Source organism: Carassius carassius, chromosome 3 (genome assembly GCF_963082965.1).
Source record: "Carassius carassius chromosome 3, fCarCar2.1, whole genome shotgun sequence".
Classification (NCBI taxonomy): Eukaryota; Metazoa; Chordata; class Actinopteri; order Cypriniformes; family Cyprinidae; genus Carassius; species Carassius carassius.
In genome coordinates this window covers 34,112,083-34,139,071 of record NC_081757.1, presented here as the reverse complement: position 1 = coordinate 34,139,071, position 26,989 = coordinate 34,112,083, and the positions used below count along the sequence as shown (strand labels likewise).

General features: G+C 35.9%; 1 protein-coding gene across 2 annotated transcripts in view; it reads right to left on the bottom strand.

Annotated features, from left to right (window-relative positions):
• The window catches only part of haus6 (HAUS augmin-like complex, subunit 6), a 32,164-nt gene extending 5,745 nt beyond the window's left edge, over positions 1-26,419 (bottom strand). Inside the window, exons 1-8 of one of the 2 annotated variants that reach the window (XM_059536287.1) lie at positions 25,854-26,419; positions 23,473-23,568; positions 23,307-23,385; positions 23,064-23,196; positions 14,617-14,761; positions 13,214-13,276; positions 13,051-13,105; positions 12,797-12,970 (exon numbers count right to left, since the gene is read on the bottom strand). In XM_059536287.1, coding sequence (XP_059392270.1) covers positions 12,797-12,970; positions 13,051-13,105; positions 13,214-13,276; positions 14,617-14,761; positions 23,064-23,196; positions 23,307-23,385; positions 23,473-23,568; positions 25,854-25,963 — 855 coding nt within the window. In that variant the 5' untranslated portion in view covers positions 25,964-26,419. The remainder of the gene's footprint in view (positions 1-12,796; positions 12,971-13,050; positions 13,106-13,213; positions 13,277-14,616; positions 14,762-23,063; positions 23,197-23,306; positions 23,386-23,472; positions 23,569-25,853) is intronic. The other variant, XM_059536281.1, reaches the window with a different exon arrangement.
• Between the last annotated feature and the right edge of the window lie 570 nt (positions 26,420-26,989).

Here is a 26,989-nt window from a genome sequence, read left to right as displayed (position 1 = left end):
AGCGTAAAAACACAGTATAAGTCATTATAATCAGTAGTTATGTCCCCACTGGAAGCTACATATGCCTTATTTGTCTCGTCGCACCAGGACACGGCATCACAGTATGGTAAGGGGCGTAACATTTCCGTCAAACACTTGAGGTATTTGGCCAATCACAACAAACTGGATAACTGGCCAATCAGCATACACCTTGCTTTTCAGAACGATGAGCTTTGTAAAAATCAACATGTTTCAGAAAGGCAGGGCATGTATGTATGTGGAAAATGCCTTTTTTTTTTCACCTTAACCGCATAAATACATTTCGTTAAACCAAATACACAAAATAATGTTCTTCTTAAGCAATGTCATATGACCCCTTTAAATCTGCAGATTTTTGTTTACCTTTACAAAGGCCTAATTGTACAATTGCATGAATAGTGTTTTGATGTATAAAAAAAAAAAAAAAAAAGTTCAATACTGGTATTTGAAATTATTTAAATAATAAAAAGATATTTTAAAGGGGTCATGATGTTGCTAAAAAGAACATTTTTTGTGTGTATTTGGTGTAATGAAATGTGTATATGCCGTTTAAGGTTAAAAAAAACAAGAATTTTCCACATACGGTACATTTTTGTTTATCCTCCATGCCCCACCTTCTGAAACGTGTCGCTTTTTACAAAGCTCATCTGTCTGAAAAGTGAGGTGTGCTCTGATTGGCCAGCTATCCAGTGCGTTGTGATTGGGTGAATGCCTCAATTATTAATATTGTGAGTCAGCAGCGCCAGAATGCCCTTGCAAATATGGAACTGTTCCACTTTATAGAAACAGACACTGGTTTCACGAGTTCGTTTTGCAAATAAGACGAGAAGAATAGAATGCGTATTTGACGTGCTGCCCTGGAAGAGGGCTCTGAGCTCGGCATCGGCCCGAACACTGATCGGTAGAAAGTGAGGGTGGGGGGAGGGATGCTGAAAGACCAGAGAGAATGAAGGTTAGGCTGATATGATTATTTATAGTGGTTCTCTCTCAAGGTGGTTGGACAGATGATGTGATTACTGATGGTAAATTGGCCGAGTTGATCATCTGCCCCTGGTTCTCTCTTGTGGTGGTTGGATAGTGCAGTTATTGATAGTGAATTGGCCGCGTTGATTATCTACATGTTCTCCTCCAGAAATTTGTTAATAAAACATCAGGTTGTAGGCTACTCTCACAGGAAACAGTCCTCATCCTCCATAAAAAGCATCGCACACATATGTGGGTTTAACTGTTTTAGAACAGTGTTGTAAATACAACTTATCCACTGATTTCTAGTTATGTCCTCTTTTGGAAGGCCAAACAAAGTAGTTTCGCTTTCACAATGAAAAACAGCATCTCTTCGACATTGGCGCCTGCAAGTTACACCTTTTTTTGTGTGAACATTTGGGCTGTGTTATGCAAAACTTCCCACATATTGACATAGACGTGTTAGAACGAGCCGTTTTAGGGAGGTGTGGATGGGTCTAAACTTTAATAAAGAATAAAGCTTTGGATTTGAGACTTTTTGTCTTTGCAACCTTACAGATATTTATGCACCAAGAGCTTGTAACAATATGGTGTTTAAAATGTCTCTTAATTAACTTCTAGTTTATTGAACCATTGTAAAAAAAATAATAAAAAAAAAAATTAAAAAAAACATCACTTTGGTAATCATGGTAATTTTGGGAGCAAAAAAAACAGTCTCTCTTCATGTGAAATTAACTATGAGTTTGTGTTTTTTTAAAGTGCCCCTAGTATGGGTTAGGAAAGGTTAATAATTTGGTTTTGGGAATACCCAATAACAGGTTGACATGCATGCAAGGTCAAAATCTCTTTCATTGTCTTTATTTTTTCCTTTTTTGCTCAACGAGTCACAAATGGTTCGCTCAATAATTCATCTTTCCAAAACCCTCCTTTGTGTGACGCTAAACAGCATGATTGGTCTGATGACTAGGGCTAAAAAGGACTAAAAACTTCGATACTATGAGTATCGAAAAATTATTTATCTTTCAGTGCCAAAATTCGGTTCCAAAAGCCAAGCGACCATTGTTTTTTTTTTTTGCCAAGCGGCTGTGTCTGTGTGAGCTTGTAGCATACGTGCATGTAAGGACCTAAATTCGCCGTGATTGGCTGTCCACCACCACGTGACGTGACAGGGAGGATTTCTGAAGATACTCGCAGTCACACAACACAAGTGTAGTTGTTTTTTCTCAAAACGTTTCCGTTTTACAATGCCAAAGAGGTCTAAAGTGTGGCTACACTTTATAAAAGTGGATGCCGAGTCAGCAAAGTGCATCATATGCGATAAGAGTATTGCAACCAAAGCCGGCAATACCACCAATTTAATGAAGCATTTGTTTGGATGAGTGTTTTGCCCTCCCTCCCTCTTTAGTTTGGTCTACTCCATTGCGTATCTTGAAATACGCCCCCTTTCACGGCGTCTAAAAAACAGAGAGAGAGAGACAGATTTATTCGGTACAGCGAATTTCTCTAAGCAGCAGGCCACTGTATACGTTCACTTAAAACATAACTGACTGCGTTTACGAGAATACTTGCAGAGACAATTATTTTGATATAATTGTGTGTGTATGTGTTCATTCAGAAGTTATGATACGCGAAAGATGAATTCATTCTCTGTACGTGCGTTGTCTGAAATGCTTCTCGCAGCGCGTGCTTTGAATGAGTGTGCGCAAGCTCCGAACGCGCACGAATTGTTTAAAACGCTTGAATCAGCAAGTTTTAGAAACAAGTGCAAACGATCAGCTACGATCCGTTTCACCCTTTCAAGTGAGTGAACAACGCGAATCAAGTTAGGAATTTTACATCACTATTCACGATAGCCCATCGGACTGGAAAACACAATAGCCCCGGGACGTGGGCCTAACGATTTTGCGAGCCCTGCACCTCAGATCTATCCAGTTTGTGAAACACTGGTTTCCACACTGGTTTCGTTAAACAAAATAAATTATTATTTTAAAAGATTGACTCAAAAGAATCATCGGTTCACTAATCGGATCATGAGCTTGTATTACCGAGCCAAAAATTATCTATTATTGAACATCTCGAATGAATAAAGACTTAAAATTCATCTGTAAAGCATTTCTATTTCATGCATGATTCGTATGGATCTGCTAACTGAATGCAAAGTGTGAGTTCTAGAAGAATGTTTGTGTCTTGATGAGCATGTATCGCTCACTAGGAGTCGCTAAATGAACAGCTGCTGTTCTTTTATTTTTTTCAACGGAGGATCAGTTGCCCTATTGGTTAAAATCTCCAAACTGTTTACTTAAATATTAAATTAATAAATGACATCAAAACAGGGGCGTTTGCGTTATGATGTGGTGGGCTGCTGTGGGCCAGAAAGGGCAACTTTTTGGTCCCAGTCCGCCCCTGAATGGCGCACCCCTATCCAAAAAGTACAACCAGTTGTATTAATAATGTTATCCTGAGTGTGAAGGGTTACCAGAATTTGTTTTAATTAAGGTGAAAAATAAAAGTTTTGTGTTAAATGTATTTGTGTTGATGTTGAAATGGTGTATCGAAAAAAGTATCGTTAGGAACCGGTATCGAAACTGAGGTATCGAAATTGGCACCGGATCGAAAGATTTTGAACAATACCCAGTCCTACTGATGACACAGTCTATTGTGATTGGTCTACTTCATGCAGCGCATGTCAATAACAGAACGCCCATCACCATTACTTAGCCCACAACAGCCATTTAAGATTCAAGATTTTTATTTATCACATAGACGATTATATAGAGAATATATAACTAGCAGTGAAATGAAGGAACGTATTGATAAAGCACTGCATTTTTGTACACCAGTGTATTGCTCTATTCTTTATCAGAACTCCAAAGACAATTGCGCGCAAACAGATATTGCTGTTAGCTCATAATACAGAGCAGAGCAAACAACACACATAACTAAATGTGTATTTTGCATGCTACAGTAGAGAGTACATGGCAGCAACAGATTTTGAAAGAATTACTCCACTTTCAGAATAAAAATTTCCTGGTAATTTACTCCAAGATGTTCATGTCTCTCTCTCTCTTGCTCTCTCACTCTGTCACTCACACACACACGTATATGAGGTGCCAAACAGTAAATAATTATATAAAAATCAGAATATATAGATGTAAATCTATATATAAAAATGTAAATTGTGAATATGTCTGAATATATAAAAGTAAATCTGAATATAGTTATAATTCTGGGTATATAAATGTACATCTGTTTATATAGTTGTAAGTCAGATTATACAGAAGTAAATCTGAATATATAGTTATAAGCCTGAATATATAAATATAAATTGTGAATATATAGAAGTAAATCTAGATATATAGCTATAATTCTGAATATATAAATGTTAATCTGAATATATGGTAACAAGCTATGGCTGTGCGAAATGGACAAAAAAAACCTATTGCAATTTCTTTTATCAATTTTGCGATTTTGATTTCAATAACAATTTTGACATACACAGACATGCTTTATGGCCATAAATGCATTCAGTATGAATTTGAAACATATTTCCAAAAGAAAACCAATTAGAGCTTTATCATATAGTTGTAACATGTCTTGAGAACATACCCAAGTCAAAATAATTTTTTATCACTAAAAATAAAACCAATGCCATAATTTATACTTATTTACAATTGTGTTTAAAGTTTTTCTACGAGTAATATAATTATGAAAAACAGTAAACAAGTTTCACCCCAATTTAATTAATCAAATTTAAACACTTAATTTTTTGGTAAATAAAGGGGATTTGCTATTAAAATTAAAACATGGAAGAAATATTGTGTGATTTTATTTCTTTTAAAAATAAAGTTTTATAAATTTTTTCAACAGTAGTAGCAGTATCACATACATTCTACTAAATAATAGTAATATTTCTAGAACAATGCCTTTATGTAAAAATGAACTTATTTTGACAGGTTGACGTGAATACCATTAAATTGACACTGGTTTTACTCAAATGAAATGGTAAAATGCTTGTGAAGTGACTCAGAACAGTTCTGGTGATGTTGTTTATGTATTCATGTCCTCATTGAGACGGCAGATGCTGAAATTACTGCAAGCGTCACGCGCTTCAGTCTATGTAGTAAACAAACCTGCACATCTTTGCCATTCATTCATTCAGACAGAGACGCGCAGAACATGCAGGATTCATATTTCAACCAACTTTTGCAGCTTAACATTTACAGATACTGGTCCATATGGAGATTAGATTTAAGTTATACTAACTTTGACAAATTCCGTGACTGTCCATATTAAAATGTAAGCTTCATTTTCATGAATGGATTTTGAGATTCCGTCCGCGTTTTCTGCTTCGCGGAAATCATAGCGCTGTATGCACCAAGAACTAGGTTGACCGGGTACTCGGTACCACCGGTACTTAAAGAAACCTGGTACTGTGACATTTTAATTTTTTTTTTGTACCGACTTGGTACCGAAGTACCAGGTCTTCTTTTGACAACTCGTGTGAACCTGGCTTTACGTAGGCCTATGCCCGGTCTGCTCTGTTCTCGCGCTCCATTTAGGCGCGCAGCATTCTGATTGGTTCGAACAGCATACTGCGGGAGGTCGGGGCTTTAGAAATCATGTACGCTCAAATGGTGATTTTATGACAATTCTGATTAATCGCTCAGCCCCATTACAAGCCTGAATATAAATGTAAATTCTAAATATATATACGTGAAAATGAACATAGTTAAACTTTGTTAATTATGCGAGTCTGAATATATAGAAGTGAATCTAAATATATAGTCATAAGCCTGAGTATATAAATGTAAATTGTGAATATATAGAAGTGAATCTGCATATATAGTTATAATTGGTAACTAAATTAGTCTTAACATATAAATTTAACCCTCCGGAGTCGATTAACGCGGATACGCGTTATAAGTCATTTTCTCCTGATAACCCCGAAAAGAACTTAAATTACACTTTCAGTATTAATCGTACAGATAAGATCAATACATCAATCGAATCTGTAAATGGTCTACTTTTTTCTGGATACAGACATAAAACTTTTTGAACTTATAAAATAAAGATAACAAACAAGGTGTGCTGTCTGCAGCCTTTGTCTGTGCTAATCTTCATTTACAAACACGTCATTAAAATGAACTGTAACTCCGTGAATACTCAACGAAGGGACATGAGAGAGATATCTATAGAAAGCTTGACATGTCTACTTTAAAACTAAACAAGTGCCGCCGAAAACATATTCTGTGATAAAGTAATCCATATGAAAACAACGCGATGTCCGTTTTTCACGTCTCCCTTCATTATATCTAATGTGACCGCGCTTAATGCGCTATTCAGATTCAAACTTAAGCGCGCGGCTTGAATACGCCTATAATAGAAGACAACGCAACCAGACTGTTCTTCAAGTTTTTTTATTTTACTGTTTACTTCACGATGAGAGGAATAAGACATAATTCACCCTGAAAAGATGTGATGTGGTTGAGGATTTGAGAAATGGATTTCCTCAGAAAAAAAGAATGAAGCAATTTATTCAGCAGAGATCATAAACACAAAGTCTCTTTTTATTTATTTATATATTGTACTAGTTTTCACATAACTTGTAAACATTTTACTAGTTAGACTTTATCCAAAGACTTTTTCCAAACTATAATTCCTGATTAAATGTATAATCAAGTGAAACATTATGTTTCAATAACAATATACAATACTATACCATTCAAAAGCTTGATGTAAATAATATAAATGTAACAAATAGATAACTGTAACAAATGTAAAAACAATGCTGTTCTTTCAATTTATTCCCCCTAAATACCTGAAAAATATTCTCAGCTCTTTTCAACATTAATAAAAATAATAATAATAATGATAATAATAATAACAATAAATGTTGTTTTTTTTTTGTAGAAAAGATTGTTAAAAGGATTTCTGAAGGATTGTGTGACTGGAGTAATGATGCAAAAAAATTAGTTTGAAGGTCAGCTTTGATTGTTCCTAATATACTGTTTATCTGCTCTCCCAAATGGATATTAAATTAGGTTGTGGGATAATTAAATATATTCTAAATAAACTACAAACATAAAATTATATAGATTTATTTTGTCCTCTCATTCTTTCTTGTAACACCTCCCTCTCAGTGACACACAGCTGACTTAAAGGCTCAATATGCAGCTCATTATGTGGGCCTTTGTCTTCTCAGGTGTAAATCACAATGATATTCATGATAGTTGACGCCTACTCGCATTTGACTTTTACCAACAAAAAGTGTCTTAGAAAATTTAAATCAATATATTGTTTTCTGTAAGTGAGTAAACAAGATGATTTTCACATAATTTTGAAAGAAAAGTTCTAGGCTACAAGCTCCAGTTCTCAAAAATCCCGGGAACCATTGTTCTTTATGTATTTTATGGCCTTTTTCAAGCGTTTTAAATTTTTTTGTTTTTTCACTAACCACGCATAAATTTTTTTTTTTTCTCAAAAATACAATCATGTACATACATGCATTTCACATATTATTATAGCCCAGTATGTGCTGATTGCAGTGAGATTAGACTTTACCCATTTAGATATTTATAAGAAATGTCAGGGCATGACAAAACTTCCCCAGGCCCCAAAAATACCCTTAGACTACAGAGGGTTAAATCATTTATATAAGTGCATAATATGAAATCTAAAAATGTATAAATCCCGAATATACTGTATAAATGCAAATATGTATATATATATATTGTCTACATCCTCAATATAACTAAATATTTATTATAAGGCATACCAATATACTATATAACGTAATATAATGTATATAGTAATCAATGTAAATATTTGTGCATTACACTGATCTAAACCAAAAGGAGCATTTTTCATATACTTTAAAAAAGGCTGGCTTTGGTGCCAAAAGTTCCTTACAGTCAGTGACAATGCTAAATACCCATCTTTTCTACACAGTTCAGCATTGCTGAGGGGGGTAGGGTATTGAGTGAATAATTAAACCTACTTTGGAGATATTGAACATTTCGGTTTTGTAAATCTTTTTTTGATTGATCTTTGAGAAAATATTAAAATTTTTTGAGATACTGAATGTTTAATTTTCCTAAGCTGTAAGTCGTAGCCATCAGAATTAAAACGAAAAATTCTTGAAATATTTAAATTTGTGTGCAATTAATCTAGAATATAATAAAATTTACTTTTTTTTAAATCAAGTTAACAAAAAATAAAGAACTTTTTCATGATTGGTGCTCTGCATTTAACCCATCCAAGTGCACACACCCGGAGCAGTGGGCAGCTATAGATCCAGCGCCCGGGGAGCAACTGTCGTGAAGGGCACTTCAGTCATGGGTATTGAGGGTGGAAGAGAGCGCTGTTCATTCACTACCCCAACCTTCGACCTTCGGGTAACTAGTCCAAATCTCTAACCATTAGGCCAAACAGAGCGACCCAGAAATACACTATCCAGGCCATCCTTAAAAATATTTTTGTTTGCAGTAACAGTAAAAAAAAAAAAAAAAAAAAAAAAAAAGGGTCGGTAGCTAGGTCTATTTATTTTTTTCAAGTTTCAATGTAAAAAAAAATAAAAAATGTACAATTTTGGTGATGGCGATTAAGTAGGTATGAATTTAAATAAATTAGCTTATTGTGACGTCACTGGCTGGGTCTTCAACACGTGCCTTCGGCAGCATCATTGCAAATCTCATTTTGATGCAGGCTATATAGACCACAAACAAACTGAAATCTTTGTCAAATACATGTTTATTGCATGAATTTCAGGTGAGAAGAAAAAAAAAAATGATGTACTGTTATACTGTTTTACTCGCATCCACCGCTAGGTGTCAATGCAACCTACAAATGAGAGAACGTTTACTTTGCTTTCTTGGGTTGTCACTTTTGTGAAAAAAAAAAATCCTGTTTGATTTGAGTGACAAGTGTTCATTGAATCGATTGTAAAATCGATTTTGCATGTCTAGATGCATTTTATACAGCAAATAACACCAAATATAGGTAAATCCACGGACAACAGGCAGGACAAATGTAAAGATTCAATATATTGGTAAAGAGTAAGACCAATATTTCTGAGGATTTATTGGCATGAAGTTATGTGCACAATGACAAACAGTAGTGCAACATTCTCGAAAAAAACAATAAGCAGAGTGAACTGCCATAATGCAAAACATTTACAGCAGGATTCAACATGGCTGTGTTTACGATTAGAAATGTCAACAACAACAAATCGCATAGGCGATTCTAGCCCAAATCTGTATCTGTATGCATGAGACTGTCTGAACACAGACAGAATTCACATTTCTTTTGTAAAAAGAGAAACATTGTGGAGTAGTAGTATTTGCTGTTATGCGTGTGTGTCGGAAGCTGCAGTTGCTGTGTGATGCGTGTTCCAAAAAAAAAAAAAAAAAAATGGACGCGCTCTGAGAGAAGGTCGTTAAAATCAATTTCCTATTTTTGTTTTTAAAACTTGTGTTGGTTGATTCATGCAATAGATTTTCGAACATAAAGTGACAGTCAACATGGTAACGGTTTTAGACTAGACGGGAGAAGGGATGGGAAAAGTTCTGGGCACAGTTTTTCCAGAACTTCGTGCCAAGTTAAAGTGGTGTCAAGCTGTTTTAATGAATTTTTTAGATGTATTATGGTGCCCGAACCCGCATGACTTTGAACAGTGGCCAGGCTGCAGCCTCAGCCATCATTACCAAGCGCGAACCATTGACTCTGACAGTGAATGAGAGAGTATGAGACGAATCGAACACACAGGCCAGAGTGTGACATCCGTGTAGGGCTGCAACTAACGATTATTTTGATAATCGATTAATCTGTCGATTATTTTTACGATTAATCGGTTTATGTACTTATATTTTAGTTTTTTAAATTATTAATAAATGGTCTTTATCCTTCAGCATAGATTTTTAAGAGATTTTAACCATTTTGCACTGTCATATCCTCATCAAAAATATACCTGGAGTTGTTTTACTGTGTTAGTAATCTTTTGTCGAACTCTTCTGCAATCAGAACACTGACCCATACTCATATTGAAATTTCACAAGGAGATATCAAATAATGTTTTCACCATGGCAGTCCTTAGAGCTCCTAAAGTAGTTTAACATCCCGAACAAAGCTTATTAAGGAATCTTTCAGAACATATTTTCACGAAGAATAAGGATAAAACAATAAAATTGCAGTGCATTGTATTTTATTATTTACTGGAAAACCGCTTTATAGCTTTTGCTGTGAAATTGTTAACAATCCTTCGGAAAAAGTGCCAATGGCATGAAACCTGAATGGAGCTCAGTTTAAAGTAAAATCCATCAGAAGGTTGTCCAGAAAAAAAAATTGGACACACACAAAAAACCTGCTGTGTGAAAAAGAGCAGTGAATACTTTTCAGATATCATTTCAAATATCTTTAAACATTTACCTCTCTCATTCAGTCATAATTAGGCTGCACGACAAACTGATCACAGAACATGTTTGTAAAGCTTTAAATGTTAACTGTTAAAAAGCAATGTTATCAGCTTTTACGACTAAACATTTGCAAACAACATTGTACTGGAGAATCTGCACAAATGAAAGTCTTAGGGGCTGTTCACATATCGCGCCTAAAAACGCGTGGAAAACGCTAGGCGCACCGCTTTCTCCTTCTTTCCAAAGCGCTCGGGCAGAAGCGCCCCTGAGGCGTCTGCCTTTGCTAAGCAACCATGACGTGCTCTCTGCTTGAAGACGCGGAAATTTCAGCAAAGGATAAATGGATTTGCAGCTCAAAAAAATCGCTTGCAGTAGCTCTGCTACTAAATTTATTTCAAAATGGAAATCCATATACAACTATGATCAGCTGTTCCTTTCATCTTGACTGAGCTTTTAAAGTTGTTACGGGAAAGGATGAAGCTGATTGGTTAGTTCTTGTCACATGACCCGCGGTGCGCTTGCCGCATTCTGAAAAGTTGAAATGTTTTTAACTCGATGCGGTGCGGTGTTGGAAATAACGAACTTGAGCGCGCAAAAGACGCGATATGTGAACGTCCCCTTAAACAGTTCAGTAGTGCAGAGTTTACAGGTTACTCTTCTTTTTTGAAGGCTCAAAGTAAAGCACTCCCACATCATCACGCTGAATGCTGCAGAGACGCTGTTCGGGAAGCACGTGACATAAAACGAGGCCAGCTATTGGCTATTCGCTACTTCTCCTGCTGTACTGGCTGAGTAAAACCTCCGGTGGCTCATTACTGCCACACTTTGGTCACCGCAGATTTGGAATATGCACGAAATGAGCCGCTTACGGCAAATAAAAGTTATTTAGCAACGAATCGATGACTAAATTAGTTGACAACTATTTTAATAATCGATTTTAATCGATTAAATCGATTCGTTGTTTCAGCTCTACATCCGTGTAAACATAGATGACGTCACAGGTTTTTTTAAAGAAAGAACATAGCCTTCATTTCTATGTAGGCCTAGGCAATTTGTATATTTACAATACTTACTAAAATATAATTAATATTATTTTATTGCTTTTGTATTAGTTGTTTGAAGAGTAAAAAAAAATATTGGTCGGTCTTAACCGAGCGCCAACCTCCCGCTCTCTCTCGTGAGGCCAATAAGGAAGTGACTAAAACTGCAATTCATCGACTGGCCGCTTGAGGCTGGCTGCAAAAGGGAGTCAGTTCCATAGACTCCCCATGTTAAAATGTCCAACTTTACAGCAGGAAAAAACATGTTTACAGCCTGGTGCAAAAAATGATTTTGGTCTAAATAGCTAATTTTGCCCTTCATGACAACTGTGAGGGGGGTGAATTTTTTTATAACTCATCCGTTTAAATTATATTAAGACTTAAAGTTCTGCATAATTAAGGGCGTAGCCACTTGAGTGACAGGTGGATTGCCTCTGCTGACTGCCGTCGTGCTAGGTGGGTGTGGCTTCAGAAACTAGCTCCCGCCTTTTTGCCCATTGTGATTGTCCGGCAGAGTAGCGCGGTGACGCACTGCCAAGATGGCGACGGCCCGCTCTACACACTTTAGGCTTCAAAAACACACTTCAGGAGACTACGGGTGACGTCACGGACACTACGTCCATGTTTTTATACAGTCTATGGTCTTAACGCAAATGTACAACCGGCAAGTCGGTCGGACTAAAAGCAAAAAATAAAAAACAATTTGAGTCTGTCCTAAATTGACAGGGTCGGTCGGGTTACGGCAAACAAGAATATTTTTAAGGATGGCCCCATTATCAGTCACTGTTTACATTGAATGAAAGCTAATAAAATTAGAAGAATTGTAATTCGATGCTTCACTTTTTTTTTTTTTTTTTTGACACTTATGATTTAGTCAGGCTAATTGTCTGGTCGGGCAATTAAAAAAAAAAAAGAAATTAAATTTTGAACTAGCTAGAAGGCTGATCAGCTGTAGTTTGACCTATATTATTATTATTATTATTGTGAACATTAAGAAGGTAGTTTGACTTCAGTGTTAAATTTAAGACATTAAGACTTACATGTTCCTGTGATTCAGTGGTAAAGCATTAAGTTAGCAGTGAAAAAGTCCATGGGTTCAATTCCCAGGGAACACATACTGGTAAAAAAAAATATTAAATTGTGTAGCCTGAATGCACTGTAAGTCACTTTGTATAAAAGCATCTACTAAATGGATAAAAGTAAATAAATGTTAAGGACCCCCCCGGACACCTTGTCATTGGCAGATGTTTCAACACCAAAATAACATGATGACCTATCGAACTTTTAGGAAATACATGTTCATTTAACTGCATACCTTATCTAGCATGTTAAAAAAAATTTACCCTTTCTACATATAGCTCTCACCTGGTGGGATAGCCCTTCCATCCTCTCATGCAGAACCGCAGGTATCTTCACGCTCAAGTCCTGCCCACTCAAGATGTACTGGTCTACCTGTCTATGGATCACACTCTCCACCACTTTTCGATCTACTTCAAGGGGGGATAAGACTTTGTCTGCCTCAGTCCAAAAGCCTTGCACCTTAGAATGTAAATTAATCAGAAAAGTAGGTATGATTAAATGATAAATTATAGAAAAACTGAAAAGTAAACAGTGCAAACCTTTCGTTTTTTTGCAAGAATATCTTCCTTCAAATCTGAGTTACTGTCATGTTCTCTACAAAAAAGAAACATTGTTTTAAGTGAAGTGAAAATGAAACCAATGTTCTGTGCTATTTCAAATTATTTCTACAGAGCTGTGAAATAAAATATTTTAGAGATATACTTAAGCAAGTGATCATATTTGGCATCTTCTGCATCAAGGTCCCTCAAAGATGTCTCCAAACCTCTGAAAGGTAAAAAATAAAATAAAATGCATAGAAATGTAACACTTTCCTGAGTAGAGAATAAGATGCTGCAACAGTAGCTGACATTATAGGAACATTATAGGAAGGTGTGACAATTGTCTGAATCTAGAGGCATTTTGTCATTGGTGTTATATAAAGAATCTCATATACCATCAATCCTTTAACTTCAATGACAAACAGCATCCCTTTACCAATACAAAATTTGCTGTTTTGTAACCTTAAGCCTCGAGAACGCAACCAAAGCCACTTGCTTGTGCAGTGGGTGTAAATTGCTTGGAAAAGACTAAAATCACCAAAAAAAAAAAAAAAAAAAAGCAAAAATTGCTTCCTGAAAATTTGAATGGCAATGACAAAATGCTTTGAGAGGCTAAACCAGTACCATCAGCCAATTAACTTATTTTTCTTACAAGCTTCAGAAAAAAAAAATCACAACACATGAGGGTGTTCCCATATCGTCAGCTACCTAGGCAGTATTCACTACACTGCAGGGAACGTGCTCACAACAGACCCGGAAGAGAAGACAATGGTGAATGAAGTCCTAATTTTTGTTATTTTTGGACCAAAATTTATTTTCTATGCTTCAACAAATTCTAACTGACCCTCTGATGTCACATGGACTACTTTGATGATGTTTTTCTTACCTTTCTGGACATGGAATGTATACCGTAAATACATTTTCAATGGAGGGACAGAAAGCTCTCAGACTATATCTAAAATATCTTAAACTGTGTTCCGGAGATAAACGGAGGTCTTACGGGTTTGTAAAGACATGAGGGTGAGTCATTAATGACATAATTTTCATTTTTGGGTGAATGAATCATTTTAAGTGAATCTATGAAAGGGAAGTAAAAAAAAAAAAGTAAAAATGATGTAAATATAAGATCCAAATAATAGTTTCTTTAATGTAGCAATGATTCAAAAGATCTACAGTGCCTCTGAAACAGAAGGGGAGACGAAATCTCCTATGACAACTTGCAGCGTTACATATCGAGGCTGAGAACAGAACAACACTGCAGACAACAGCCTTTATCACTGTTTTCTATGTTCATGGAGTATTTTTACATTTTAGCCAGTGTTTCATATGCATTTGGCCAGTCAGCCTACACTTACATCACTGGTAGTTACTGTAGAACTGTTTTAGACCCTTTTCTGAAGTAGCAGCTAATTTAGTTTCTCCAAATGGAGTTCCTAGAACTAAATCTATTCCTAGTTCCTGCGGTGCGAACACGCCAAAAAGCGGGTACCTCCGCCAATAGTTCTAAGAACTATGAAAACCTGATGCGAAAGCCCCTCGTAAAAAGGAAGGATTGCAGCCACTCACTTAGCTCTTTTCTGGTAGTCTTGAATGAGAAAGTCCTGCCCTACAGTCACTCTCTGGAATTGTCTCTTCACCAGGTGAAATCTTTTCATCTCCAGATCCTTTGTACCTACTGGCTCTGCAGCAGCCTCAGGGACCCAAGTGTCATCTAATTGTTAATGTGACAAATATAAAACACAATTATATCAATTAGAATACTCTCAACATGGCACTTTAATCCCTAGACAATACAAAAAAGAGTGATACATACTTATACATGCATACATACATATTTAATGAGAGAAAATATTCCTTTTGAAATTGTTGGCCCTCCCTGCATTTATAAGGAGACTGTGAGTGTCCCCCACAGTAATCTGTAAAAGTGAGATGGTGAAGTGCAGTACAGAGCTTTCTGCTGTAGGCAAATTTTCAAAGAAAAGAAAAAACACCTTTGACAAAAGCTGCATCCCAATTCATAGGCTACGTCCTTCGAAGAGTGCATTTGAAGGCCCATTTTGTCATGGTGGCGCAACAAGGTTGTCCCAATTCAAAGACAGCGTCCTATGAAGGCTGCATTTGTAAGCCTATTGTATCACGGCAGTGCTGCAACGACTGTCCAAATTCACAATGCATCCTCTGAAGGCTGCCGCAATTCGAACATGACTTCAAATATGCCCTCCGTTTTGCCAGAAAATGAAAGATACAACAGATGGATCCTTCGCAGCCTTCCCCATCTCAGAATTTAAAGTGCTCCAGTGACGATGGGATTTTTATTCAAATAAAATAGCGAATGACAGCTCTGTGGCAGCCGTCAAATACACTTATAAATAAGTATTGTGTTTTAATTTAATCAAATAGCTAGTGAAACAAATGTTAAAAGTCAGGGGTCTTAAAAAAATGTGAACTAACAATACCACTGCATAGATTAATTTGTTAGGTGGCCCAAGGCAAAAGTTCTTGTATTTGAATTTTTGTAATCGAGGGCTGAATTTGACTGATTCATTTCACTTGTATTTTTATTTTATTATTTATTTATTTATTTTGTAGTGCTGTCCTGCAAGATATGTCCACAAATGTTTTAAGCAAACTTGATCCAAAAATATGATTTCTGAAGTATTTTGTAAGCACGTCTTGCTGTCATATTTTCTGACCTTAACATTGCAGCAATCTTAATTTTATTTCCTTTTTCTCTTCCTTTAGGACAGTTCTGAAAAAAAGGTGCTTCTGAGAAACAGAAATTAAATGAAGTCAGTCAATTACGTAAAGTTATTTGTAAATGAAGCCAAGTAATTTTTGTGCATTGTTTTAGTTGAAGCTTGTAAATAAAAAGACAAGTAGTAGTTCTGGAAATTGTTAATTTTTGCAAAGCAAGCTTTAATTTGTAAATGACATACATACATACACACACACACACACACACACACACACACACACACACACACACATAACATACATTACATACATATATGCCTCTGAATAACATTTGCCATTGAAAAAAAAAAAAAAAAAAAAAAAAACACTACACTAATTACAAAATAACTTTTCCAGAATGTTTGAGTGCATATTTCCACTGACCAGCACTGGGACATTCAGGTTTATCCTGCAGTACATGGGTCTGGTCTGATTTAAGGAAATGAAGAAAGGAATAATTGTGTAGAGCTATGACAAAGTAATCGGTGGAAGAAATAGGAGTTACTTTAGTAAAGTACTTTCAGTAACTACTATTACCACACTGAGGAAAAGATTTATGCATTTAAAACCTTAAGTAGAAGTATTATTCGTTACACCGTAAAGTACTTAAGGTATGAAGAGTAAAAGTATCCTATGTATTCTGCAGAAAAAACCTTTATATATGATGGTCTGTGTTTTTTCTGAGTGCCGCATACACAAAAGAAGGTATTTTGAAGAATGTGGGTAACTCAATAGTTGGTGGTCCACACTGAATTTGATATTAGCAAAAAAATAATATGGAAGTCACTGTGGACCAGCAACTGTTTGGTTTTGGACGTTCCTCAAAATAGCATTTATGTTCAGAAGAAGAAAGAAACTCATTCAGGTTTAAAACCAATTTTAAGTGAGTAAATGGTGGTAAAAAAATAAAAACACTATGACAATTGACAGAATTTATATTTTTGGGTGAACTATTTAACGCTAATAAAACAACAAAACACAGAGAAAAATCACTCACTGCTCTTGACTGAAGAAATTTAAAACAGTTGCTTTAGGAATCAGTTCAGATAGCATTTTAGTTTTATATTTGTTCATTCAATTTCTTGAATGCTCCTGCTAAATACACATATTGTACCTGAAAATAAAGCACGGTTTGTTTTATTTATATATAATGTGTAGTTGTAATATGTATCTTTGTCATTCTTTCATCTTTGTTATTAAATAAGAACATTTTTTTATCTTCGCCCTCTTTAGCCTAAATGGCTGCCATTATTTTATTTTATTTTATGTTACCTTGAAAGGCTATGTCTTTATAATAAGGAAATTAGTTTGGCTGTAATGCTCAGACAACTTGCAAAATAGTAAAACCAACATGACAAAGTATTGTGATAAAATTGTGAATCGTGGTATTACAAAAAAAAATTGTGATATGATATTTTTTCCTTATACTACGGGGCCGTTGAATGCTTGAATCTGACTGGCTGACGAACATTCTGAGGTGTGCAATTATTTTCTGGGAAACGCACAGCGAATGTAGTTCTAGGCAGCTCTCTTGACCATATTACAGTTCCATATCACTTTGCATAGTAGAACTGTAATAATGGAAATTACAAGACTAACAAAAACAACAACATGACAGACGATTATCCAAAAGTAAACACACATGAAATTTCTCACTAGCGGAGTAATAACAGCTGCTGCAGAAGACTGTTGAGGGACGCACAGAGGAAGCCTAATTCACACAAGCTCTCGCTCTCTCCCTCTCTCTTTCTTTCTCTGGGTCTCTGACTCTCTTTCTAATAACTGCATTAGAATGCCATCAACGGCTCAAGCCTCCATTACCAGCTTTAAATTACATTTTGGAACCAGCAAAAGAGGCGTTGGATGAGAGGCGGAAGAAATAATCATACTCACAATAGTGATTTAAGTACAAAAACCGGATGAATCCCTTTAAATATATCATCTGATCGATGTCTTGAGGTGTGGTAACCTTAGTATAAGCGGAATGATTGACTCCGGGCCATTAAATTATTAGAAAAACAATGCACACCGGAGGTGTAACAGCCACCTCGGGTGTGCATTATTTTTCTAATAATTCAATGGCCCGGAGTCAACTATTCCTTACATATCATCCACCCCTACTTTGTAACACTGCACCACTTTGTTATTTTGCAGATGAAACGAACAAAGTTTATTGCTAGAATATTAACAAACAGTTTCTAAAACTGCCAACCATATCAAGGCTGTTTCCAAAGAACTTGGACCAGTCTAGCCTACAGAGGACTCTTCTTGTTGCCTAGCAACTGTGACAGCTGCCGTTGACAAGTGGCAGTAGTTTTTGCAAGTGAACTTTTTATATTCAGCTGCATAAAACTAAACGGGTCTATTTATGCACATAATAATCAATTATAGAATAACAATCACATTTTGGTAAGATATAAGTCGACATTGAATCACTTTATATTTTGTATCTCTTCATGTCATTACAATATTCAAATCAAAACCCAATACTTACATTTAAAGTATAATTCGGTACTTTAGTCAAAAACAAAAAATTCAGGCTCCAGTTATTTTCATTAACAAATAACATCTATAGGGCCTTTCGCACTGCTTCAGTTCCAGAAAAAAAATATATTTCCCACTACCATTTAAAGGGTTGCATTCCCACCGACAGTGTGTACTAGGAAGTAACGTTGTGGAAGATTTTTATAAATAAGATTTTAATCAATCAATTATAATCAATGTGAATCTAGCTATTTTTGTTGCTAGTTATTATTCCATTATAATCCTATAGGTTAAGTATAGAAAGAAATATGCCTACGGGGCCAAATTGTACACCAGATGGTCAGACCAGCTGGGAAACATGTGGTCAGACATACAGACAGGGCTTTTTGTCTATACCAAAGGAGGGGGCCTCTTCTCTCTAGGGAGGTATTAAAATTGTAAGCATTAGGGCTGCTCCAATCACGATCGGCCGATCGTTATGCGCATCTCGTCAGTAAAGCCCGTTCTCTAATCAGCTGTAAATTTCATCAGGTGCGTGATTTCACATAGAGCAGCTGTTACTACACAGAGCCGTTGTTAACTGAGATGATGCGCAAATAAACGCTGAAAATGAAGTGGATTTGCGCAGCTTCTCAGTTAACAATGGCTCTGTGTTAATAATAATAAATTATTGTGTTTCATATATTATTTTCAGACATGAGCAGACCTACTCACATAACATTACGCATTTAATGAACACATACAAGCGCCAACTTTGGGAGAATTCAATTCAAATAGTCATCAACAGCCATTAGTTCGGTAAAATTGAGCATCACAATGGACAAATTTGTTTTTAAGGTAGAAAAAAAGAAATGTGGAAAATGCCAGCGAATGAACACATAGAAAAAATAATAGTCGCAGTATCAGTAGTGAAGGGAGAGTGCTGGATTTTCGGTTTGCCCCGCAACTTACTTGAAGTTCAGGCAAATGCAAACACCATATATTACATAGAAATCATCCTTAATTGAAGAAATTCGAAAGTGCTTTCCATATTTGGATCAACATAGGCTACATTTGTGAATGCACATTTTTCTGCAATGTCGCGCGTCAAGTCATGCTCCTGTGCGCGTCTTACAGACTGCATCTTAAGCCTATGTTAAACTTTCCGCGTCCACGGGGAGTCCGTTATGGGCCGCTAGATAGGCGTGATGTAAACATCGTCATGGTAGAGTGTGTGCGGAGGCTCTGAGAGGATGAACACGTGCCTCCCATTTTTTATGACCGCGCAGACAGGTGCGCATGGTCAGTAGGCTTCAAAAGCACAATTGCACATGTGGAGGCAGTGTGAAGAAGTCCATTGCTACTCGAACCTGTGCAATCAGTCAATAAATGAATGTAAAGACAGCCAGATGTGCAATAATTCTGGGCAACTGTTTGTTCACATGTTTGTTGCAGAGCGGACCATCAGCGTACGCTTTCGGAAGTATAAATGTAAGTCAGCGTCTGCGCTGGCCGTGTCCGCGTCTGGATTGCTCATGCGGAAAGTATAACACAGGCTTTACAATTGCTGCAACTTTGTGCTGTTAATCCTTTCGAGCCGAATTTCACAAAAGCTCCCAACAGCATCAGGTGTTTTATTTATATGGGGAGTAGAATTATTTATTTATATGAATGTAATCGATTAGATGTCATAATATTTATACTATAATATTATAAATCAGGTTGGTTTGTATTGGTGACGTAATATGTAAATGATATGCGTGCGGCCCGCGAGACTTGCACTTGGACCATAGTGCGGCCCGGTGGAAAAAAAGGTTGAGAACCACTATAACACAACGGTTATGGAAATTAGAACGACAGTACATTGAATTAAATTGCAATGAAGTTACAAACAATCCACATCATTTAAGAGAATAAGCTCCGAAATAGATAAAATAAATAAAAACGAGGATCAATCTGAAACTTTTCAAGTGCAACAATAAAATTAGCCTACACACGATCCACAACATAATTAAGTTGCAAAGAGCATAGGCTCAAACATAAAATAAAATGAAAGAGGATGCATCTGGAACTTTAAGTGCAGCGCAAAAGTCGCTCAGCCTGCAGCGAACGAGAGATTTCCTCAAGATTTTTTCTTCGCTCATTTTCTTTCTCTATTCTCTTCGTCTCTGTTGCCTCCAAATCCTCACTCTCTCTTGCCCCCCCTCCTCCTGACTAACAACTTTATCATAAGATGTCCCACTTGACAGTTTCCCTGATTTCAGCCAGTTAAGCATATTTATAATATATATTATGGAATGGATGAAACAAGTTGGCACGCATAAAGCCTAGCCTGCAGTACATAAAAGAAGAACAGTGCGTAGAAGACAGCATCTGTCTTCTACGTTTCCATCGAAAACTAATAAATTATAGTTTTTTATTTAAAATAAAAGCGATTACAAAGGAAAAGTTTACTGTTCATGTTTTTTATTGTATGGAAAAATCCCACTTAAAAAAACTGACCGCCATTACATTTTTCCTCTCGCCATCCCCTGGTGGCAGCTTGCGTACACCTGGGGGTGCGCGCACCACACTTTGGGAATCCCTGCTCTAGAGGGACAAGGCCCTGTGCAGTCGCACATTTGGCACATGCCTTGCGACGGTACTGATTTTTTATTATAGAGTGCGTGATGTCAGTGGCAGTCGCCAGTGGCAGTACACGGCAACTGTCACAGCCCTAAACAAAACAGCACAAAAACTGGATTAGGAAAATGATTGTTTAAACTTTTGCATACTTTAAGCACTCTTAGATAATGAAAGTACTTTTTGTTTATCACTTGTAATTGTTTTTTCCCCCTTTTTATGCTTTTAAGTAGGGCTGCTCCGATCACGATCGGCCGATCGTTATGCGCATCTCGTCAGTAAAGCCGGTTCTCTAATCAGCGGTAAATTCCCTCAGGTGCGTGATTTCACATAGAGCAGCTGTTACTACACAGAGCCGTTGTTAACGGAGAAGATGCGCAAATAAACGCTGAAAATGAACGTGGATTTGCGCATCTTCTCAGTTAACAATGGCTCCGTGTAGTAACAGCTGCTCTATGTGAAATCACGCACCTGATGAAATTTACCGCTGATTAGAGAACCGGCTTTATTGACGAGATGCGCATAACGATCGGCCGATCGTGATCGGAGCAGCCCTACTTTTAAGTTTTGAAGCTATATTTATTTGGTTAACTTCTTAATTGTTTTGATTTATTATTAATTTATAATTATTTTAAAAAGTAGCCTTCTTATGTAATTGAATAAAAACACACAAAATAAATTTGATATAATCATGATGCATCGTGATATTGAAATGTTGGCATGATAATTGTAATCAAATCAAGTTGTGAAACCAGTGACATTTCACACCCCTATCTGGAACCATATAATGTCTCGAAACATGCATCTGTTCAACCACTACTTCCAATTGTATACTCAAATTTTTCAAATCTGGTCTTAGAAAATGTCCCTCTACAGAGAACGCTCTTTTAAAAGTATTAAATGACCTGTTGTTAATTACTGACATTGGTTGTACTTTGAAATGCCAATTCAGGCACGTATAACATCAAAGCTGGATTATGTTACTTTTCTGTACATAGGAATTAATCATTTATCTCTTGCTTGACTGAAAACATTACAAAAAGCAGTGGTCAGGATTCTGAGTGGGGTAAAAAAAAAAAAATTACACCGGTTTTAAAGGGATAGTTCACCAAAAAAATGAAAATTCTGTCATTAATTACTCACCCTCTTGTTGACAAATTAAAATAACACTGCACATGTGTGTGTCATGAGCCTCTCATGAATTAATGTTGAAGACTGACACGGAAGAGAAGTTATTGTTAAATAAAGTTATTTTTGTTTTCTTTGCAAACAAAACTATTGGCTTTATAAAATTGTGGTTGAACATGTCACATGGATTACTTTAAAAATGTCTTTACTTTATGGGCCTTGAAGGGGTCAATTGTGTTGCTGTCTGTGAAGGGTCAGAAAGCTTGAATTTCATCAAAAATATCTTAATGTGTATTTCTTACAGGTTTGGAAAGACATGGGGGTGAGAAACTAATGACAGATTTTAAATTTTTGGGTGAACTATCCCTTTAAGCTCACTACACTGGCTTATCAAGTTCACTATAGAATTGATTTTAAAGTCCTTTTACTGGTATTTAAATATGTGAATGGCCTGGCTCCCTCTTACTATCTTGCTGATCTTTCATCTGAACATCAGATAGGGAGATCAATAAGTTCTACTGATCAGATGCAAATAACGGTCCCTAAAACTCATCTGAAATACAGAGGTGACCATGCCTTTACAGTGGCTACACTGCAAAGATTTAGCTTTTAATCATTAGTAGCTTCTTTGTGGTTTTATATTTTGTCATGATGTATGTTATTTTATAGTTTTAAAAGTGCTTTATAAATAAATTTCATTGTCGTTTTTCAACAAGCAACACTTTTGCACAAAATACACATATCCTCACTAATAGATAGTTTAAAAGCTTCCTCACTACTCATTCCTCACTCCCAAATCCTAATAATGCAATTAGAGATTTGATATGTCCTTCCAGATGGCTAACTTTGATTGATACCTGGGTCAACGGCTGGAGAACGGTGGTGCAAGGAAACAAGGAAGCACCCCAGGCATACACATCCAAGTGTGTACGATATATTGAAAAAATTTTTGACTGCGCACAAGAGGTGCTGTAGAAACCTAATTGAAGAAAACTGTTTGCAAAGTTTCAAAATCTTGGATTTTTTTTTTTTTTTTTTGAGGAATGTTTAGGAAAACAATAGCATACCTGTGGTAAATGTCTTCAGGGTTTTCAGCATCACATGTTTAGATAAGTGGAGCATCAAGTTGATAAATCTTGGTCCAAAAGCAGAGAGCAAATGTGATGCAGCCACTTTAGGAAAAGCATTACCTTCTTCATTCTAAATATATTTATATATATATATAAAAAAATAAAAATCATTAAAAAGGCACAAAAAAAACAAACTACAAAAACTTTAAAAAATATATATTAAACATCAAATGAACATACCGCTATCTCTTGGAGCCATGAAAAAGCCACCTTTCGAAACTCAGCATCACCTTTACGATCCCAAATTGGCCAGCAATGTCTATGAAAAGAATAAGATCTTCAAATTCACAATTCAAATCACAACAAATGATGACAAATTTGCAAAAAAAGTCCTGTATTGTACTACCTGAAGACATCTTGAGCATGTGCGGGATTTAGTTTATTAAATAAAAAGTGGATGACAATGTAGAAAGCCTCTTTGTTTGGCTTATCAAACATGTTCCTGTCAAACAAACAAACAAAATAACTACAATTATTATTATGTCTTTTTAAAAGATATACGTTTGTGCGTGTAACAAATAACTATAATGACTATTATTATATAAAAAAAATACTATTAAGTAGATTTAGTTGATTAGTAGATTAAAGTGGGTTGACTTAGATCATGTCCACACGTACACGGGGTATTCTTAAAAACAGTTATTTCTTCTGTTTTTAAAAACAAAAATCTGTACTCATGAAACTGCGAACGTGTGCCACGAAGCACTGTCACAAGTGTTCCAAACCAACAGGTAGCGATATAATCTAATTAAAGCCATGTTGGCCAGTCAGAAGCCTGAAATCCAGCAGGCTGATATAACAGTGAAGGCTCCGACGTAACTAGCCAAAAAAATGAAAATTTAAATCCTCGGGTTTTCAAAAATGTTCAGTTTCAGTAACCTGGTGCTACATTTGTGTGTGGACAAACAGCCAGACCACGTTGAAAATACTGCGGTTTTAAAAATAACTGCATTCATCTGGACAGGGCCTTAAACGTGAAAAATGGTGCATATTGATGCTTTCCGCAGTTGAAATAAAATACCTTTTGATGTTCATGTGCCATCACTGAAATGACGAGAACACAAAAACGCATTTCTACACCGTTGCTGCCCCAGAAAAAACAAACTTCATCCACTGTTCGTGTAACGCTGGGTTCTTTGTAGTAAGTTACACCGTCAAAGTCCAGAAAAGTATGAAAAGCACCATCAGAATAATACATCTGGCATCAGTCTTTCAATCTTCACTTACAAAAACAGTATTCTCGTCACTTCAGAACATTACGGTTGAACTACTGATGGCAGATGGACTTTTCTGACGACGTCTTTCATACTTTTCTGGACTCTGACAGTGCAACTTTGGGACAATCACAAGAAAGGTTTTCCTCCAAAATATCTTAAATTGTGGTCTGAAGACAAATAAAGCTTGTATGGGTTTGTAACAAGTGATTAATGACAAAATTAAAAGTATGGAGTATCCCTTTAAGTATTAAAAAAAAGTGGAAGCAACCTAACAAAAAAAAATAAGAGAGGATATTTTTGTTTCATTTTAAATCATCTTAATTACTTTCTTCAGATGAACAAAGATCTGTCTGAATATAACGCAAGAGTACAGGATGTCTAAAGATGGTGCTTCAAAAGCTACACAAAGTGAACGGTGTATAATCCATACAAAACCAGCTGATGAATCAATGTCACCAAGCGAAACAATAAACTTGTTTTTAAAATATAAATAAATAAATAATTAAACCTTTACTTTCATGCTTACTTTGTGGTTTTGAAGCGGTCCTGTATATGTGCATTATATGGGCTAAAAACTTTTGTTTGTGTTCATAGAGATCAAGTGATATACATCTGGGACAGTATGACAGAATTTTTATTTTTACCAGAGACCAGAAACATACTCCAGACAGAATACATGTGTTAAATTAAGGATGAGTGACTTACAATTAACACTTTAAATATAGACTTTTAAAGATTTACTGTAACGTGTTACTATGTTAAGAAGACCAAAAGTGTACCAGCAAGACGTTCTACCTCTGACCAGTTGATACTTCTTTGGTGCTTTTGTTTCTAATTATTAGCTGTAACTTGTCAGGTCCTGGTGCTTCTGAAGTGTTAATTTTTTTATGTTAAATGTGCAGTTTATTATATATATTCATTTTTTTATTTTTGCACAAAAATGTAATGCATACAACTATACATTTTAAAATAGCTGTTCTTTAATAAAATAGCCCTGGGTGTAACATAACAACACATATTATATTTAAAGTGAAAAAAGTATTAATTATTAATAAAATATTTTTTTTTTCTTTTTTTAAGTAATACCCAATAGTATAGTATTCCGGTGGAAATTTCTGATTTCTAATGAGAATACCTAATGTAAATTAAAAATAATTATAATTATTGATTATGACGATGATGATTATATTAAACATTATCATTATCACTTAGAACTGTAGCTAATGAGTAACTAGTTGGCACAGTTGTATACAAAGGCTGATTAGGACAGAGCACACTGAGAAATATCGACTTTTATGTTTAAAAACAAAAGATAAATGTAAAAAAAAAAAAAAAGAATCCAGCTGGATCCGTGTAATTAAGAAACAAATTATAATTTCAACTGTTATTAAGTATCTGTCATACTTATATAAGCTATCATTACATATAAACAACCCCTGTAAAGGCCTGACGATTGCGAGCTAATTAAGAAGTTATTCAGTAAAGAGGGAAAAAGATGGATTATACTTACATTCCTAGATTCAGATGTTTAATGTTTTTGCTGACTGTATCCGGTCTGAACTCGAGGCACAGAAGACACCACCATAAGTATTTACCGTTTGTTTTCTGTAATTTGGACATCTCGCATAATAAAACAGCAGACGCTTGAGGATCATACGACGAATATGACTCAACGATTTACTGAACAAACAGTTTTCAATAATACTATCAATACTAACCCGATCGCACAGTACTAATTATTTTTGCGCTTGGTCTAGCTGCGACAGCCTCACAAAACACACTGAAAAAAGGTTTTACATGTAACGTAATTACGAGCACAAGCAACTTCCTTCTAACCGCCAAATTGTTTGAGCGAGTTGGCAGCATCCGTGGCTAAACGTCGCAAAACTTTGTCAGGACAGCCTTTGTATAATCCTGATTTATATCTACAATTGATAGGCTAAAGCAAAATGGCAAAGGCGTCATTCAGATTGGAAGATTCGAAGGTCTATTCAGTGTGCTTATGTTTCTGCATTCAAATGCACGAAAATACGAGGGCTCGAGAGTGTTGGCTCGCGACCATTAAGATTGGGCGGGACCTCGCGCGATTACGTTATTATCCCTACTACGGCAAGCCGAAAAGATCAAATACGTCAACAACATAACGCGTTCTTTGTTTCCGAAGCAGATTGTCTGAAGGAAACCTAAATCTACCCCAAACTTCTCTACAGTCTTTGGATCCTGATGAGTCTACTGTTAGTCGAATTTGTTTTTCATTCTCCTCTATTAGAATAAAAACAATAATAGATATGTTCTGACTCTTTTTCAAATGTCTCTAAAATTTCTATAATGACTTGGTTATTATTATAACATGGTAATCAACTTATGTTGATGGCCTGGGGCCCGTTCTTCGTACGTCGCTAACTCAGTTAACGTTAGCTGTATTTGATTGTTGACGATTTGGCATGATCTTGGATCATTTGGTTCTTCGAAAATCATCACGTACTTGCTGTGATGGCAACAGGTCATGCTCGGGAACAGGCTTATTTCATTTAAACGAGATTAGATCGCTTTTTTTAAACCAGAACTGATTCTCAAAATATGTCCGCTGCCACCACTACGAGTGTCCTACTAATCCAGTGACAATAATTTAAAATAATAATCATT